This window comes from Nematolebias whitei, chromosome 21, assembly GCF_014905685.2.
Source record: "Nematolebias whitei isolate Nwh7 chromosome 21, NemWhi1, whole genome shotgun sequence".
Taxonomy (NCBI): Eukaryota; Metazoa; Chordata; class Actinopteri; order Cyprinodontiformes; family Rivulidae; genus Nematolebias; species Nematolebias whitei.
This window is the reverse complement of record NC_056518.1, coordinates 14489423-14503312: the sequence shown is the minus strand read 5'-3', so window position 1 is coordinate 14503312 and position 13890 is coordinate 14489423. Positions and strand designations below refer to the sequence as shown.

The 13890-nt window shown below is 38.8% G+C and overlaps 1 protein-coding gene across 1 annotated transcript in view; it reads left to right on the top strand.

The window, feature by feature from the left end:
* The window catches only part of si:ch1073-358c10.1 (mitochondrial peptide methionine sulfoxide reductase), a 45643-nt gene extending 36069 nt beyond the window's left edge, over positions 1–9574 (top strand). The window contains exon 6 of the mRNA XM_037694540.1: positions 9416–9574. Coding sequence (XP_037550468.1) covers positions 9416–9574 — 159 coding nt within the window. The remainder of the gene's footprint in view (positions 1–9415) is intronic.
* The last annotated feature ends 4316 nt before the right edge of the window (positions 9575–13890 follow it).

The following is a 13890-nucleotide window of genomic DNA, read 5'->3' as shown; positions in this document are numbered from 1 at the left end:
TTAGTAAAACAGGCCAGAGCATCAGCATATTTAGTTAGCGGGCTTCTAGTCACACAAGCCCATTCTTTCTGATTTGGAAAGTCTTCAAAAGTCAGATGTTCCTTTCAGAACTTCCAGTGCTTTTATTTTCCAACCTGCAAAAAAAAACATCTAAAACATTGTTGCTGTTGGCCAAACTGATAATCTTATATGAATGTTTCTGTTCAGTGCCCTGAGACGACTTCTGTTGTCGCTGTATAAATAAACTGAACTGAGTGTATAACTTTAAACATTTGTGATAGAACACCACAAGATGCAAAAATACAGGTAATGCTTGCATGCTAATATATATATATGTATATATATATATATGTATATATATATATATATATATAGGTAGGAGCTTGCACCAAGCCTGAAGTGCGTGGATCGTCCCCGCTCACAAAATGTAGGAGGGCTTGCTGAAGATTAGAGCCTAAACTAAAATGGATGCCTGACCTGCGTTGAAAAAGGAGCTACGGATGAACAGAGCAGGGCAGAGACGAACCCAAAGAGAGGATGGATATACATTATTTAAGTCATGCAGATGAAATGTCGTTTTATTTTTAACATGGATTCTTATATGATCAGGAAGTCTCTTCATCGTTTTCTGTCCATCGCTTTTGTCTTTTTATCCTCTCCATGTCCCCCTTTTCACTTTCTCTGTTATTCTGTCGTTTTCGTGCCGTCGCTCCTTCTCCGAGGTCACTGAGGGCAACCTCTGTGCTGCAGAGGAGTGTTTGACAGGCACCATGTCAGGCGATTTCATGTGTTCACAGGCAGCGCTTCAGCACAGAGACAGAAAGCTTTCATGTCTGCAGTGCGCAAAAGTGTTTTTACTTTTTTATAACGTTAAGGTTTTTTGTTTATATAGCACCAGGGTTCAGATATGCAGATACAAACAATGCAAAAAATAAATCTTTTTTTTTTTTGTATCAGTCTTTATACTCTTGCATTTGTTATACGCATATTTCTACTTTTTAATTGTTTTAATATTTGCTGTTTGTGTTTTATTTTTACAACGGTGCTACATTTTGGTGGGCACTTTTTACATTTACATATATATTCTTATATTCTCATTACAGCATCTTAATGCAAAGCCATAGTATAAAATGTTTTAAAGCTTTACGACGCTCAGTGCCCCATCAAAGGCTGCTTGTTCTGTAAAGAAATGTCTCTAATCCTGCACGGTTATAATTTCAGATTATGGAATTGCTGCAAGATGCAGAAAGTGTTTTGTGTCATCATTCGTAACACTGCTGGGTTAGAATGAGATCAAACTTATTGGCCAGAGAGATTATTTTTTTCATGAATGTGTCCTTGAAAGGTTTGAAAAATGTGTGTAGTCTAAAAAGTTGACAAGACTAACAGATTGATCCTACAGGTCAAACATTTATTCAAATAAAGTTAGCTGCTAATGCTTTTTTTTTTACCTTTTACATAACAATTGACCTTTTTATAAATATATAAATGATGCAGTGATTTTATTCTGTGCATTTTCAGCTTCACTGAAAAAGCTATTTAAAAAAAAATCAGCCCTCAAACATTGTTTTGACAAAATAAACCTTAAAATTAATTTTATTATTATATCAAATTATAATGCAAGCAAAGTAACTTATTTTTTAGTTTAAAATACTAAAAAAAAAAACTGCAATAATGCCATAAATCACCAAACTGAGGTCATTTCCATCTTCAAAATGTCTTCACTCTGAGTCATCGAGTGTCACAAACTCTACGTCAGTGCACGTCTCTTGTCCCCACCGCTCGGCAGCCGAAGGCCCTCAAAGGGAAGGAGACAGAAGACTGTGGGGTAAAGAACAGAAGAGGACGGAGTACATTTTCTTCCTCCTCCACCTCTACCCCTCTCTCTGGGTGTCACATCCTATTTGTGTCCCGGGGTCGCCTCTGTGGCAATGGCGATGTCGCTAGGGGCTCTCTCGCTTGGCTGGCGAGCAGGGAGGACATTGGTAGCACGGTGCCTTGCGCTGTGCTCACATTGGAGAAAGAAAAAGAAGGAGAATCAGAATCCATCAGGAGATGGAGAGTCAGAAGGGAGGAGTGGGGGGGGGATGCACCCATTCAGCCATGTCTTTGACATGGAAGTCTTTCCGACAGGCGTGAAGAAAGGAAGGGCTGACTGGGCTGAGTGAGCTCAGCCCTGGACACGCACTCAAACGTTCCTCTCACAGAAGAGGACTCGTATTTACTGTCCTCATTCTTAAATCTCATCGTAATTAATCCATCCAGCTCCAGTTCCTCACCTTAACCTTTCACGGCAGCAAAGATCAGCCTTGTGTTTAACATAAGGACACAAGTCCACCCTTTATCGTTCTGTCAAATGATTTCTGTCTTCACAAACTGAGTAATACACACGCACACACACACACCAATATGTTCCTTACAGATTTATCAGTCTAACTGCACCAGTCTCTGTCCATCTAGTCATTAAGACCCAGGTGCTGAACCTGAGGACTTCTCATCATGTTTGCTGTCTTTACCTTCCATATTCTTCCCATCATCGCTCTGCTGCTGCTGCAGTGTGTGTGAGAGAGAGAGAGAGAAAGCAAAGCCACATAAAGGTTATACACAGTGGCATGACGCCATGCATTCTGATTTATAGATCTAAAATGGCTGCCGTGTTGTGGCTGCTGTACAGAGTTGGGTGGAGAGTGAGGAAGAGGTGTGCGGTGGTGGCAGGGTGGAGGTGTGTATTTGCTCAAAACGGTAAACCTTTCCTTGGATGTTGCACACTCTCCACTCTGCGCGTCCTGGACCCTGGAGGCTTCTCCTCCACTGTGGTTTGGTGGTCATGGCTGATTAATTAGGCCATGAGGTATGGAGCTTTATTTTTGTGTCGGCTGGTTTACCACAGTCTCTGGATAAAAAAAAAAAAAAGGGTTCTCCTCTGCTTGACTGTAAATACGTCTGTTGACGGCTGTTGTTAGGTTTGTGTACACTGGTTCCCTCCTACAGGGAGACTGGAGTCCTCATGTTGAAGCTGCAGCAGCTGAGGAGCTAGAGGTCAGCTGCTGCCTCAGCCTCTCTGTGGGACACAGAGCTTTGATTTACTGACTCCACTGCATCACTTCCAGCTCTCACACTCTGCTGGTGCCACACTGCCTCCGTGTGGACAACGTTACACACCACACTACTCCTACAGGATGTCACATCTGAGCATCTGAACCAGTTAGGCCTTGGTTGTCCTCAGGCTGTTTCTGTGAGTAGCAAGTTGGCCATCTGGTCTAAAACATTTGATTGTTGTACATGATGATTGATTGTGTTAAAAGCTATTTCTGAGATTCCAACAGGAGGTTGAACTGAAACACAGCAGTGAAGGCTACCTATGGGACAGATCTGGTTGGCAGCCACAGACTGAGGAAGTCCTCTGGATGGGGGACGAATCATTTCTCGCTTAAGGAAACTGGTCCAGATGACACGATTTAACTTTTTTTGTTGTTATCTACCTGGATGATTGAGCTTACAAACCTTTGTCTGTGATATAATTTAAAATACATTTCCTTAGTGTCAAATTAAAATTTCTGGAATGTTCTGTCTGTTTCAGTATGCTGTATTTTACATTTCATAAGCATGGTTCATAAATACTGTGAGCTACTGTAGATTAATGCAACATAAAACATTTGTTAAGAGCCCAAAGTTTATGCTCGATAATCCAGGCAAAAAAATCCAACAAAGTTAAGTCAGATCATCTGAATGGTTTCTTTTTTTGTTGTTGAGATATTTCGTCCTTCATCCAAAGGACTTCATCAGTCTGAGGAGTTGTTGTTTCGTGTGGCTTCTCAGACTGATGAAGTCCTTTGGATGAAGGATGAAACGTCTCAACAGCAAAACAAAAAAAGAAACAGTCAGATGACCCGACTTAACTTCATTGAATATGTTAAGAGTTCTACTGGATCTAGTTATTTTATCTCACATGAAATATGTCCGTCATATCATAAGAGCCAACAGAGTAGAGTTGCATTCGGGCCCAAAACATCTGATCCGATCATCCCGCAGCCATCATTTCCAAACCTCACCCGACCCGACGAATTAACAGTAATTACAGGTCCGAACCCGGAAAAAAACAAACATTTTTTTAATTAGTTATTAACGGTCGGGGACGCGCGGCTGAATAAAAGGGGCAGAAGATCAGAGATGAGGGGGTATTTGTACTTTCATTTCATGGCTGTCAAAGAGCATTTAAACCCTGTTTCTGTCTGCATTCTTCTGCATTACTCCGACACGGACTGCTCTGACATGTCTGCTTTGGGATCTTACCTGTTTGGGTCATCGGCCGCGCGCATCCGATAAGTGCAGCGGCTGAATGAATGTCCATTTGGGCGATGGATCGCTTCCTGTCAGTACAGTCCCATCTGAAGCTTAACTGAACTTTTTACGTCTTTCAAGGCCAGTCAGCTCGCAGTGAAATTGCCGCGTGGGGCTGGTGAGGTATGGCAAGCCATGTTATCATAAAATTGGTTCGCAGCTGATCAGCTGACCCAATCAAAAGCCCGACACCGACTCAACCTGCCCATCCAGCACATTATCATGGCCCAGCCCGTACCAAATTTGGGTTGGGCCAGGCCAGGCTGGGCTTTGTGCCCAGGTTAGAAATGACAGATCTACAATCGAGTCATTGTTACTAGGCCTGTCACGATAGCAAATTTTGCTGGGCGATAAATTGTCTCAGAAATCATTGCGATAAGCAATAATATTGTTTGTAGACCGTTTTAAATTAATGTAATGATAATGACATAATAATGCAAGTACAAAGTACATCCTCTCATGGATCAATGAATTTAATTTTAAAAGAACACAACACTGAAACTGTAAAACAAATAAAACAACCAAAAACAAAAATAAAATGGACTCTCAGTCTCTGTTAACAAAAAATGTACTTGAATAAAAACTAAATGCAAAAAAAAAAAAAAATGGAAATAAAAACTATATTCAACCAAAACAGTACAGATTATGAATTCTATAAACTAAAGTGCCCTCCAAAAATAATAATCATTAGTTTTATATAGAGAAGACAGGCAAAACTGCCAGTTTTATAAATAAAAAGTGCAAACTAAAAAAATCACACTGCGTTTAAGAGCAGGTGCCTCAACAGTCCATAAGCAGATCTGTAGCTACTTTAATCTTACTACTTAGTTTAGATTCTGAGCAAGAATTAAGGCAGGAAGTTGGTTGTATTGCTGATCTTAGTTGCCACCCTGTTATGACAAATGTGACATACCGACTCGCAAAGTTTCAGCGGTTCGCTTCAGTCATTTGGTTTGAATCCGAAGTGCTCCCACACTGCTGCTGCTGCATTAGACTTAGAAACCAATTCCATTTCTTTATTTTCCCCGATATCAAATAGAGTTTCTTTAGCTTGCTAACTCCTCATGGGGCTCTAATGCTGCAGAGGTTCAAGATGATGTGCCTTGGCTGGCTACCTGACGCGATAGTCCACTCCCCCCTTACACTAAGGAAAGGAGAAAGAGAGGGATCAGTGCAGAGCACTGGAGCTGAGCCTTTTGTCATCCAGTGTCTTCAGCAGAAAGAGAGACATTAAAATTGATCGATGAAAATTATCTACCTCATTTTAATTTATCATGCGATTAATTGATTTATTGTTTATCGCGACAGGCCTAATTGTTACTGATTAAAAGTTCAAGGTTTTCTTTAGTGTGGGCAGCACGGTGGCGCAACTGGTAGAGCTGCTGCCTCTCAGCGAGCAGGTCCTTGGTTCAAACCCCGGTCCAGGGGCCTTTCTGGGTGGAGTTTGCATGTTCTCTCCGTGCATGCGTGGATTTTCTCCGGGTGCTCCGGTTTCCTCCTACAGTCCAAAAACATGCATGTTAGGCTGAATGGTAACTCTAAATTGTCCCTAGGTGTGAGTGAGAGAGTGAATGGTTGTTTGTCTCGTTTGTCTCTATGTGTCCCTGTGATGGACTTGCGACCCGTCCAGGGTGTACCCCGCCCCTCGCACAGTGATTGCTGGACATGGGCACCAGCGACCCCCGTGACCCAAAATGGAATAAGCGGGTAAAGATAATGGATGGATGGATGGATGGTTTTCTTTAGTTTTTCCATCTATTGATATCGTCAAAGATAAAAATGTGTCATACATTGACCAAATTTGAAGTAAATTATTTAGTTGTAACCAATAGGTCTGACTTTTTTATTGTTTAGAAACTAATCTCTCCCCCCCCCCCCCCCTGTCCTGTCTGACATTGTGACAATTAGAATTATTGTCTGAGTGTCAAAGTGAAGCCCAACAGATTTACTTTCACAAGCAGAGCATTATGGCTGGCCTTAACGCTCCACTTGATATATAAATTCAATTTTATTAGAATTTGCTTTGGGTTTGTTTCAGATGTAATGGACATGGGGACGAAAAACAAAGAAGAAAACAAAGCAGAAAAATGAGAGAAGGGTTAAAAGGTAAAGAAGAAGATAGGAATAGAGGAGAGAGAGAGGTATAAAGAGAACACAAATCAACTTCATTGAAGTCTGCCTCTAGACCTGTGGGAAAAAAAAAAACATGCAAGACAAACCTAGAAACCACAACATCTAAAAAAAAAAACCTAATTTTGCGTTTGTTTTTATTTTTTACTAAAGCTGCCACAATCAGGATTTATACTCTTACTTTTTAAGCATTTAAAGCAGGTAATATATTTACTAACAAGCGCTCATCATGTCTACTGGGGTTGTGAAGCACTCCACCTCTGTAGTGACCTTCAGGTCTTTAAATATAAAAGACTTGTTGCCTTCACTTACTTCTTTGGTTTCTCTCTACATAGAAAAGATGAAATTTTGGTCCGGGGCAGTTTATTTTTTATTTTTGGTGTTTTATTGTCTTATTTTTATGTGCTTTTGTCATTTTTTTATTTGTTTTGTTTAAAGGTTCTTTGCTGCTGCAACTAATTTTTTTATCAAAATGATGGTAACACTTTGCAAGTTTTCAGTTTTTTTTTTCTTTTATTTTTTGCTACAAAGTCATCACTACACAAAGAAAATTCTTGTTTTTAACATTAAATTATTCACATTCAGTTGTTGCTTTAGAGCTACAAAAATAAAAGTAATAATTAAAGTTAGGGTCGCTCTGTGTCGCGATTGTGTTTGAACACTACCGCTCGGTCTTTCACCAGCACTCAGTCCGTGTGTCATTTATTGTAAATATTTGTAAAATATTGTAGTCATTCCAAAGTACAATTTGAAATACTTGTATATTTTACAATAAAACATTACAACCAAAATTCAAACACTTTCTACATTTTAACTCTGTTCTGCTTTGTGTAATGTCGATAATAAAACATATTAGTTCATGGATAGTTACTTTCACACAAGAAAAAGCTCTTAATACAGGCTATGAAAATGAAATATAAAGTGACAGTTAATAATAACTATATAATGAAAATGAAAACTGTTCTTTTAGATTTATTTCAGCGACTCTTTGGGGCATAAATAGCACAAAGATAGTTCATGAAAAACACACTACACGTCTATAAGAGCTTTAAAAAAATACATTTTCAGTTGTTTTTGTCTGTCTGCATGTTGGGCACACCCTCAATGCAAAAACAAACCAGGCATTTTTCAGGATTTTTTACTTGATGCTAAACAACCTACATAAATTCTACTAATTGTATTCACAGAAGAGACAGTTCATAGGCAGACACGAACAGCTTGAGCCCAGATTGAATACACTACGCTCCTTTTTATGGTTCTTGCTGAACTCATCTGACACCCCCGCAAAGCTCCTGAGTGCCGCAAACCGTTTGGAGGTGTAAAGAGCTACATGCAAGCTACTTGTTGCCCACGGTCTCAGAGCACTTCAGACTTGTTTTGTCAGAGCACTGATCTATCGAGGATTGAGCGTTGTTTTATTAGGTGGAGGAAAAGCCACTCGGCGCAGCAGGTACACCTTTGATACTCCTGTCAGAGGTGTTCGGTGTGTGCAGGTGCGTCTGTTTGAAAGAGCGTGTTGTTTTTAGTGCGTTTGAAGGCTTCTCTCGTGGTGTTTAGAAGTGTGAAAGTGTCTTAAGGTGTTCTCAAAGACAGCGGATACTCTTTGATGCTTTGTCCTACAGAGAGAGCCACAAAGGTGCACCGCAATATAAAAAGAAGCTGATGTTCTTTTTTGTGTGTCACACAGTCACTTTGCTGTTTAGTTGAAGAGCATAAACTCTTTACTATATCAACGAGAGGTACTACAAGTTCACGACTAATGTACTGCAGACTTCAAAAACCTTTTCAAAGGTGTGCTAGTTTTGAAGAAGTTATTACTGACAAAGGAAGCAGTTTTCAGATTTTTGAAGCAACTTGGTTAGTTCAAATGATTCATTGGTAATTGACTCTGGTAAAGTAAAACACATTAGGAAAGTTTCACCTCTGAAATTTATCTTGTTTTAAGTTTTTAGGTCTAAAAGTATAATTTGAAAACCAAACTACAGTTTGAGTTTTCCTCATCGGAAGCAAATGTGTCCTCATCTGACAGAACAGCAGATTTCTGTTTTGGCTGAATATACTGAATCAAAGTCAACAGTGCTCCTGGAGTTCCACAAGGATCAATTCTTGGTCCTCTTATGTTTTTTCCCTGTTTCATAACCCAACATATTGTGTTACTCTTGTGCTGATGATGCTTTTTTTTTCATTCATTCAACCTTTATTTAAACAGCTTCATCCCACTGAGCCACGAGGACTCGTTTACACGTCTTGTCCTTGACCCTCCTGCTGCCCTTGGGTCAAAATGAGCTTGGCTTTCAGGGTAATTTTGGCCCAAGGGCACCAGGAGGGTTAACCTTGACCAAAATCCCACATCCCACAAGTTATTTTAAACGTACAGTAAATGCTTTTCTATATTGTGTCTAAATAACACATGTCCAAGTTCTTCTAAGTATTGTTAAATTCATGTTTTTTGAAGTTAAGCAGTTGTGGCCAAAATTAAAATAAAAAATTCTGTGCTGTATATTAAACATCATCTGCCCTGATTTTTAAAGATTGGCATCATCTTTGAAAAACTTGTGGTCGACACTGTTCTTAAGGTCGTCATGTATAGGGTTTTTTTAATCTTACCGAGAAATAATTACAAATCTGTACATTGTGCCTTTAGTCCTTATGGTCCTGTTTTCTGTTGGCCACAAGAACTCAGTTCCATTGCAAAAGGGTTTTGTTTTTAAAACTTTTTATACTCAAGCTTTTAGTTTAGGCTTGTGTTTTTAAATAGTGGATTATTTTTATTTTTATTTGTACGGTCTTAAAGGTTTATAAAATTTTGTTTTGGGGGGAATTCTTGCACTTGTTTTTTGACCATATTGCATTTGCAGTTAACCACAATGTAATAAAAATAAAATTGGTTTTACTTGAATATTTACTGTTACTGTTGTAGCTTATGTTTACATTTTATCCTCAGGAACTCGAGAAGAGCCATGGGCAAATAACAACAGAGATTCTGGAGGGGCAACAGTTTTACTACGCTGAGGACTACCATCAGCAGTACCTGAAGAAGGTTCCCAAAGGCTACTGTGGACTCAAAGGCACTGGGGCCTCTTGTCCCATTGGAGGCAACTAGGATGAGTTATGAGGATAATGATGGAAATTTTATAGATCATATGTCAAAAACTGAATGGAAAAACAAAATTATACATTTATTTTTAGTAATTTTAATGAAATATTAGGATGTTTTGTTAGTTGTTGTTTTTTTTTACCTTCAGGAGATCTTGGGGGGGGAAATCAACTACACATTTATTTTTATTCAAGTACAATGAACCCCCGCAAAGTTGTTGTTCAGTTTGCAGACTCAGTCTTTTGCAGATTTTTTTCATGGAACCTAAATAGTAATGGTTTACAGTAATCCCAACAGCACAGTAAGGTACGTACCAGTAATATATTTTTTTTCTTATGCCTTTATGTGAATTTTAAAGCTAAACTATTACGAGCAATATAATTTACTAATTTTGTAACGTAAACATGAATGAAAATTCAGTTAAAATTCCATATGGAAAAAATACATTTTGTGATGCATGCCCTGTTCCCATGCTCCTTCTGGAGCGCAGCATTTCCACTTCACAACAGTTTACTGTACTGTGTGGTGTGTAACTGTTGACTGTTTCGCCCTCATGTTTTTTGTTTGGTTCTTCTTACTAGAGTTGCACTCGGGTCAAAAAAATCCGATCCCACCTGGTCCCAGCCTGCAGCCATCATCTCTGAACTCCACCCGATCCGACAAATTAACAGTAATTACAGGTCCGAATCCATAAAAAACCCACAACATTTTTAATTAAGCTTTGACTGCTTATACCACTGACTATTGTTAACGGTCAGCAAACGCCCGCAGCTTAGTAAAGGGGGCAGAAGATCTGAGCTGAGGAGCTCTCAAAGCGCATTAAATGCTTCTCCTGTTTCTGCCTGCATTGGACCCTGCTCTGACATGTCGAAAATTTTGGGATCTCACCTGTTTGGGTCAGCGGCCGCATGCAGCAAATGAATGAACATCCATTTGGGCAGATGGATCGCTGGCAGTAGTCTATCTGAATCTTAACTGAACTTTTTACCTCTTTCAACCGGCCGGTCAGCGTGCGGTCAAATGGCCGCGTGCAGCAGGTGTATTATGGCAAGCCATGTTGGCATATAATTGGATCGTCAGCTGTGCATGTCCCTGATGCAATAAAAAGCACGACACTGACCCAGCCCGCACATTAAGCACATTATTATGGCCCAGCCTGTCTACAAATCTACATATGTGTGTGTGTCTTATCTCACTCAGCCTTATAACCTGAATCTCTCACTCACTGCTCATTGAATTGAGAAAGCTCCTCGGATGAGGAGCGAAACATCTTCTGTTGTTCAAATAAAGTCCAGTTGTTTTTGTATTGAACACTTTTTGAATTCATCATGTCCTGGATGACTGAGAATCTTCACCAGCATAAATCAGGTTCTATTGACATTTTTAATGTCTTATCTGACAGGGAACCAGAGGAACAGGAACTCGTCTCAAGCGCAGAGGTGACAGGGCCTTCTCTGTAGCAGGACCAAGACTTTGGAACGAGTTACCTCTGCTTGTCAGACTGGCCCCCTCCCTCTCGGTTTTCAAATCCCGTTTAAAAACTCACTACTATTCAGTAGCTTTCAACATCAGATGATCTGTGTTGTGAACCTGTACGCTCCACACTGGTTTGTCGTCAAATGTATTATCTGCATCGTTTTTATGTCTATATTTTTGATTTACTTCATTTGGTATATTGCTTCGTGTGTTGTCTGTTGTTCTGTCTGTACAGCACTTTGGTTGGCCTTGTAGCTGTTTTAAGTGCTCTATAAATAAAATATGGTAATTGGACTAAAAATCAACATTTCAGGTGATGTCAAAACCCAAAGCAAAGAGATGGGTTTTAAGAAGTGATTTAAAAACGGGATGCCTGTCTGATGCTCAAAGACATGTTATTCCACAGTTTAGGAGCAACAACAGAGAAAGCACGATTCCCTTTAAGCTTTTGTTTAGTTTTTTGGGACTCTGGACTCAGGAGCAGCTGGTCTGCTGACCTGAAAGAACAGAAGGGCGTGTAGGAGTGTAGCTCAGTGAGATAAGGTGGGTAAGATCACTTAAAGCTTTAAAACAAATAATATAACTTTTGAATGAATCCTATAATGTACAGGCAGTGCAGTAAGGATAAAATGAGAAATATGGTCATGTTTTTTGTGCCAGTTGAAAGATGTGTGGTAGCATTGTGGACCCTCTGGAGGTGAACATAGATAGTTGGCATTAACTAGGTCTACCAGTGAAGAGGAGGAGGGATCGGCAGAGCAAGAGGAGGAGCAAGGCCTGGCAATGGAACATCTGTTGCAGATTATTAGGAGAATGAAGGAGTTGCAGGGGAGGATTGAAACATGGGATCCCTGTATGGTTCGGTCTCAAAGCTAATAATCGCATTGATGCTGCCATTTGGTCATAAAACCCTCCTCATCACTACGAAGAAATAAAGACAGCAACTTCCCATAACAATGTTCCTCAAATCTATCATGGACAGCGAGCACAAAACCCCAGCAGGACACCAGTCAGAAGATACAAATGAAGCAGAGGCAACACATGAGGAGCTGTAAATTCTCTTTTTTTGTTGCACAGTATCATTCAAGTTCAAGGTTCTTTATTGTCATTCACATCACATGTTGTGCATGAGGTGGAACAAAGTTGTGTTCTCAAGGTTGCACCCAAAAATTGCAAAAATATAAAGTATAAAAAGAAACAGTATATAAGAATCTAAGATATACGCTAAATGAACGCCAAATGGTACATTAAAAGATCTAAGATATACGCTAAACACTAATAATGTAACATAATACGGTATATTAAACAGCAGCCCGAACATGAGTCTGTAGTGAGCAGATGGGTATGAATGAATACAGCAGCATGAGATCTGAGATCATGAGATTTGGTAAGTACCCATACAATTTACTGTATTTTTGTTAAATTAAATTGATGGAGTATATGTTATGTATTGGGAGAATATTTAGGGTTTAAGCTCTAAAATTTGGCATTTTTATGCCTTTTCGTTTTTTTTTTTTTTTTACCACATCTGATGTTCGTAGTTTATCACAATTCACGGTTTCTCTAAAAACGCAAGCCCTGCAAATTTCTGGTGTTCACTGTATTTATTTATTTATATTGATGTTATAAAATATTAATTTAAAAAAAACAATTGATCCTGATAAATTCTTAAAATCGTCAATAAAATTGGTCAAAATCATTTTAAATGCTTCCGTAAACTCCTGTTCATTTTACTACTCTTCAGAGTTCCTTCGGAGAAACAACCCATTGAAACCCAATTTTATTTGTAGGAATTTCAGCATCTTAAGGTCTCACTTAGATGCCCCATTAAAATGTATTTTTCAAACAGATATATATATATATATATATATATACATATATATATATATATATATATATATATATACTGTATACATACATATATATACATATATATTTAATTTATTTATTTTAACACTATCACTCTTCCTTCAATTTTACATTAACTCACTAGGTGGTGCTTCGCTTTCACATGTAAGGAACAATGTAATAGTGCTCCTTTTTTACTGAGAATCAACAAACTTTAACTTTGTTTCAAGACAAAATGTGACTTTATTTGAGTTCTTACTCAGTTTGATTACTCAGTGCTTTGCAGCCATGGTATGTGAATATCAGGTCACCTGCATGAATATCTGCTGTTTCCTGGCAGGCTGCATGCACTCTCCTTTGCAGCTGCAGATTGCCACTGCAGTCTGGTCTCTGGTCTCATCTGACTCCATTTTTTTTTTTTTTTTTTTTTTTTTTAGTTCGGATGTAATGAGAAAAGCACACTTGCATTGTGCAGGAGTAAACATTTGAACAAAAAACAGAGCTCCATGTTTAACTGCAGCTGACTCATGTGGGCATGACTGAAAACAGTGGAAGGCCTTCCCAAAACTCCAGACTGATTTTTTTTGTTTGTTTTGTTTGTTTGAACATAAAAATTATAAAAAATAAAAAAAAACATGTGGGTGTCCTTTGGGGTTTGGGGGGATGCACTTGAAAAAAATTGACTTAAAATAAATCATTGATGTATAGTGGAACTGAATTGCAGATTTCTGTCATACTAAAGGCCCTGAAAGAGCTCAACTCAAATAAAGTCATTTAAGTTTGATATTTAGTTTTCAGGCTGAGATGGACAAAAATAATAATAAAATTTGTTTTCAGCAGTTATGTAAGGTGGTTGAGCTCATTACATAAAAAAATGCGACCCAAAAAAGGGGCAAAGGGGTTAAGATAATGGATGGATACAACAAAGTCCATGCTCAATAATCCAGGTATACAATCCAACATTTTTCAGTCAGGTCATCTGGACAGTTTCTTTTTTT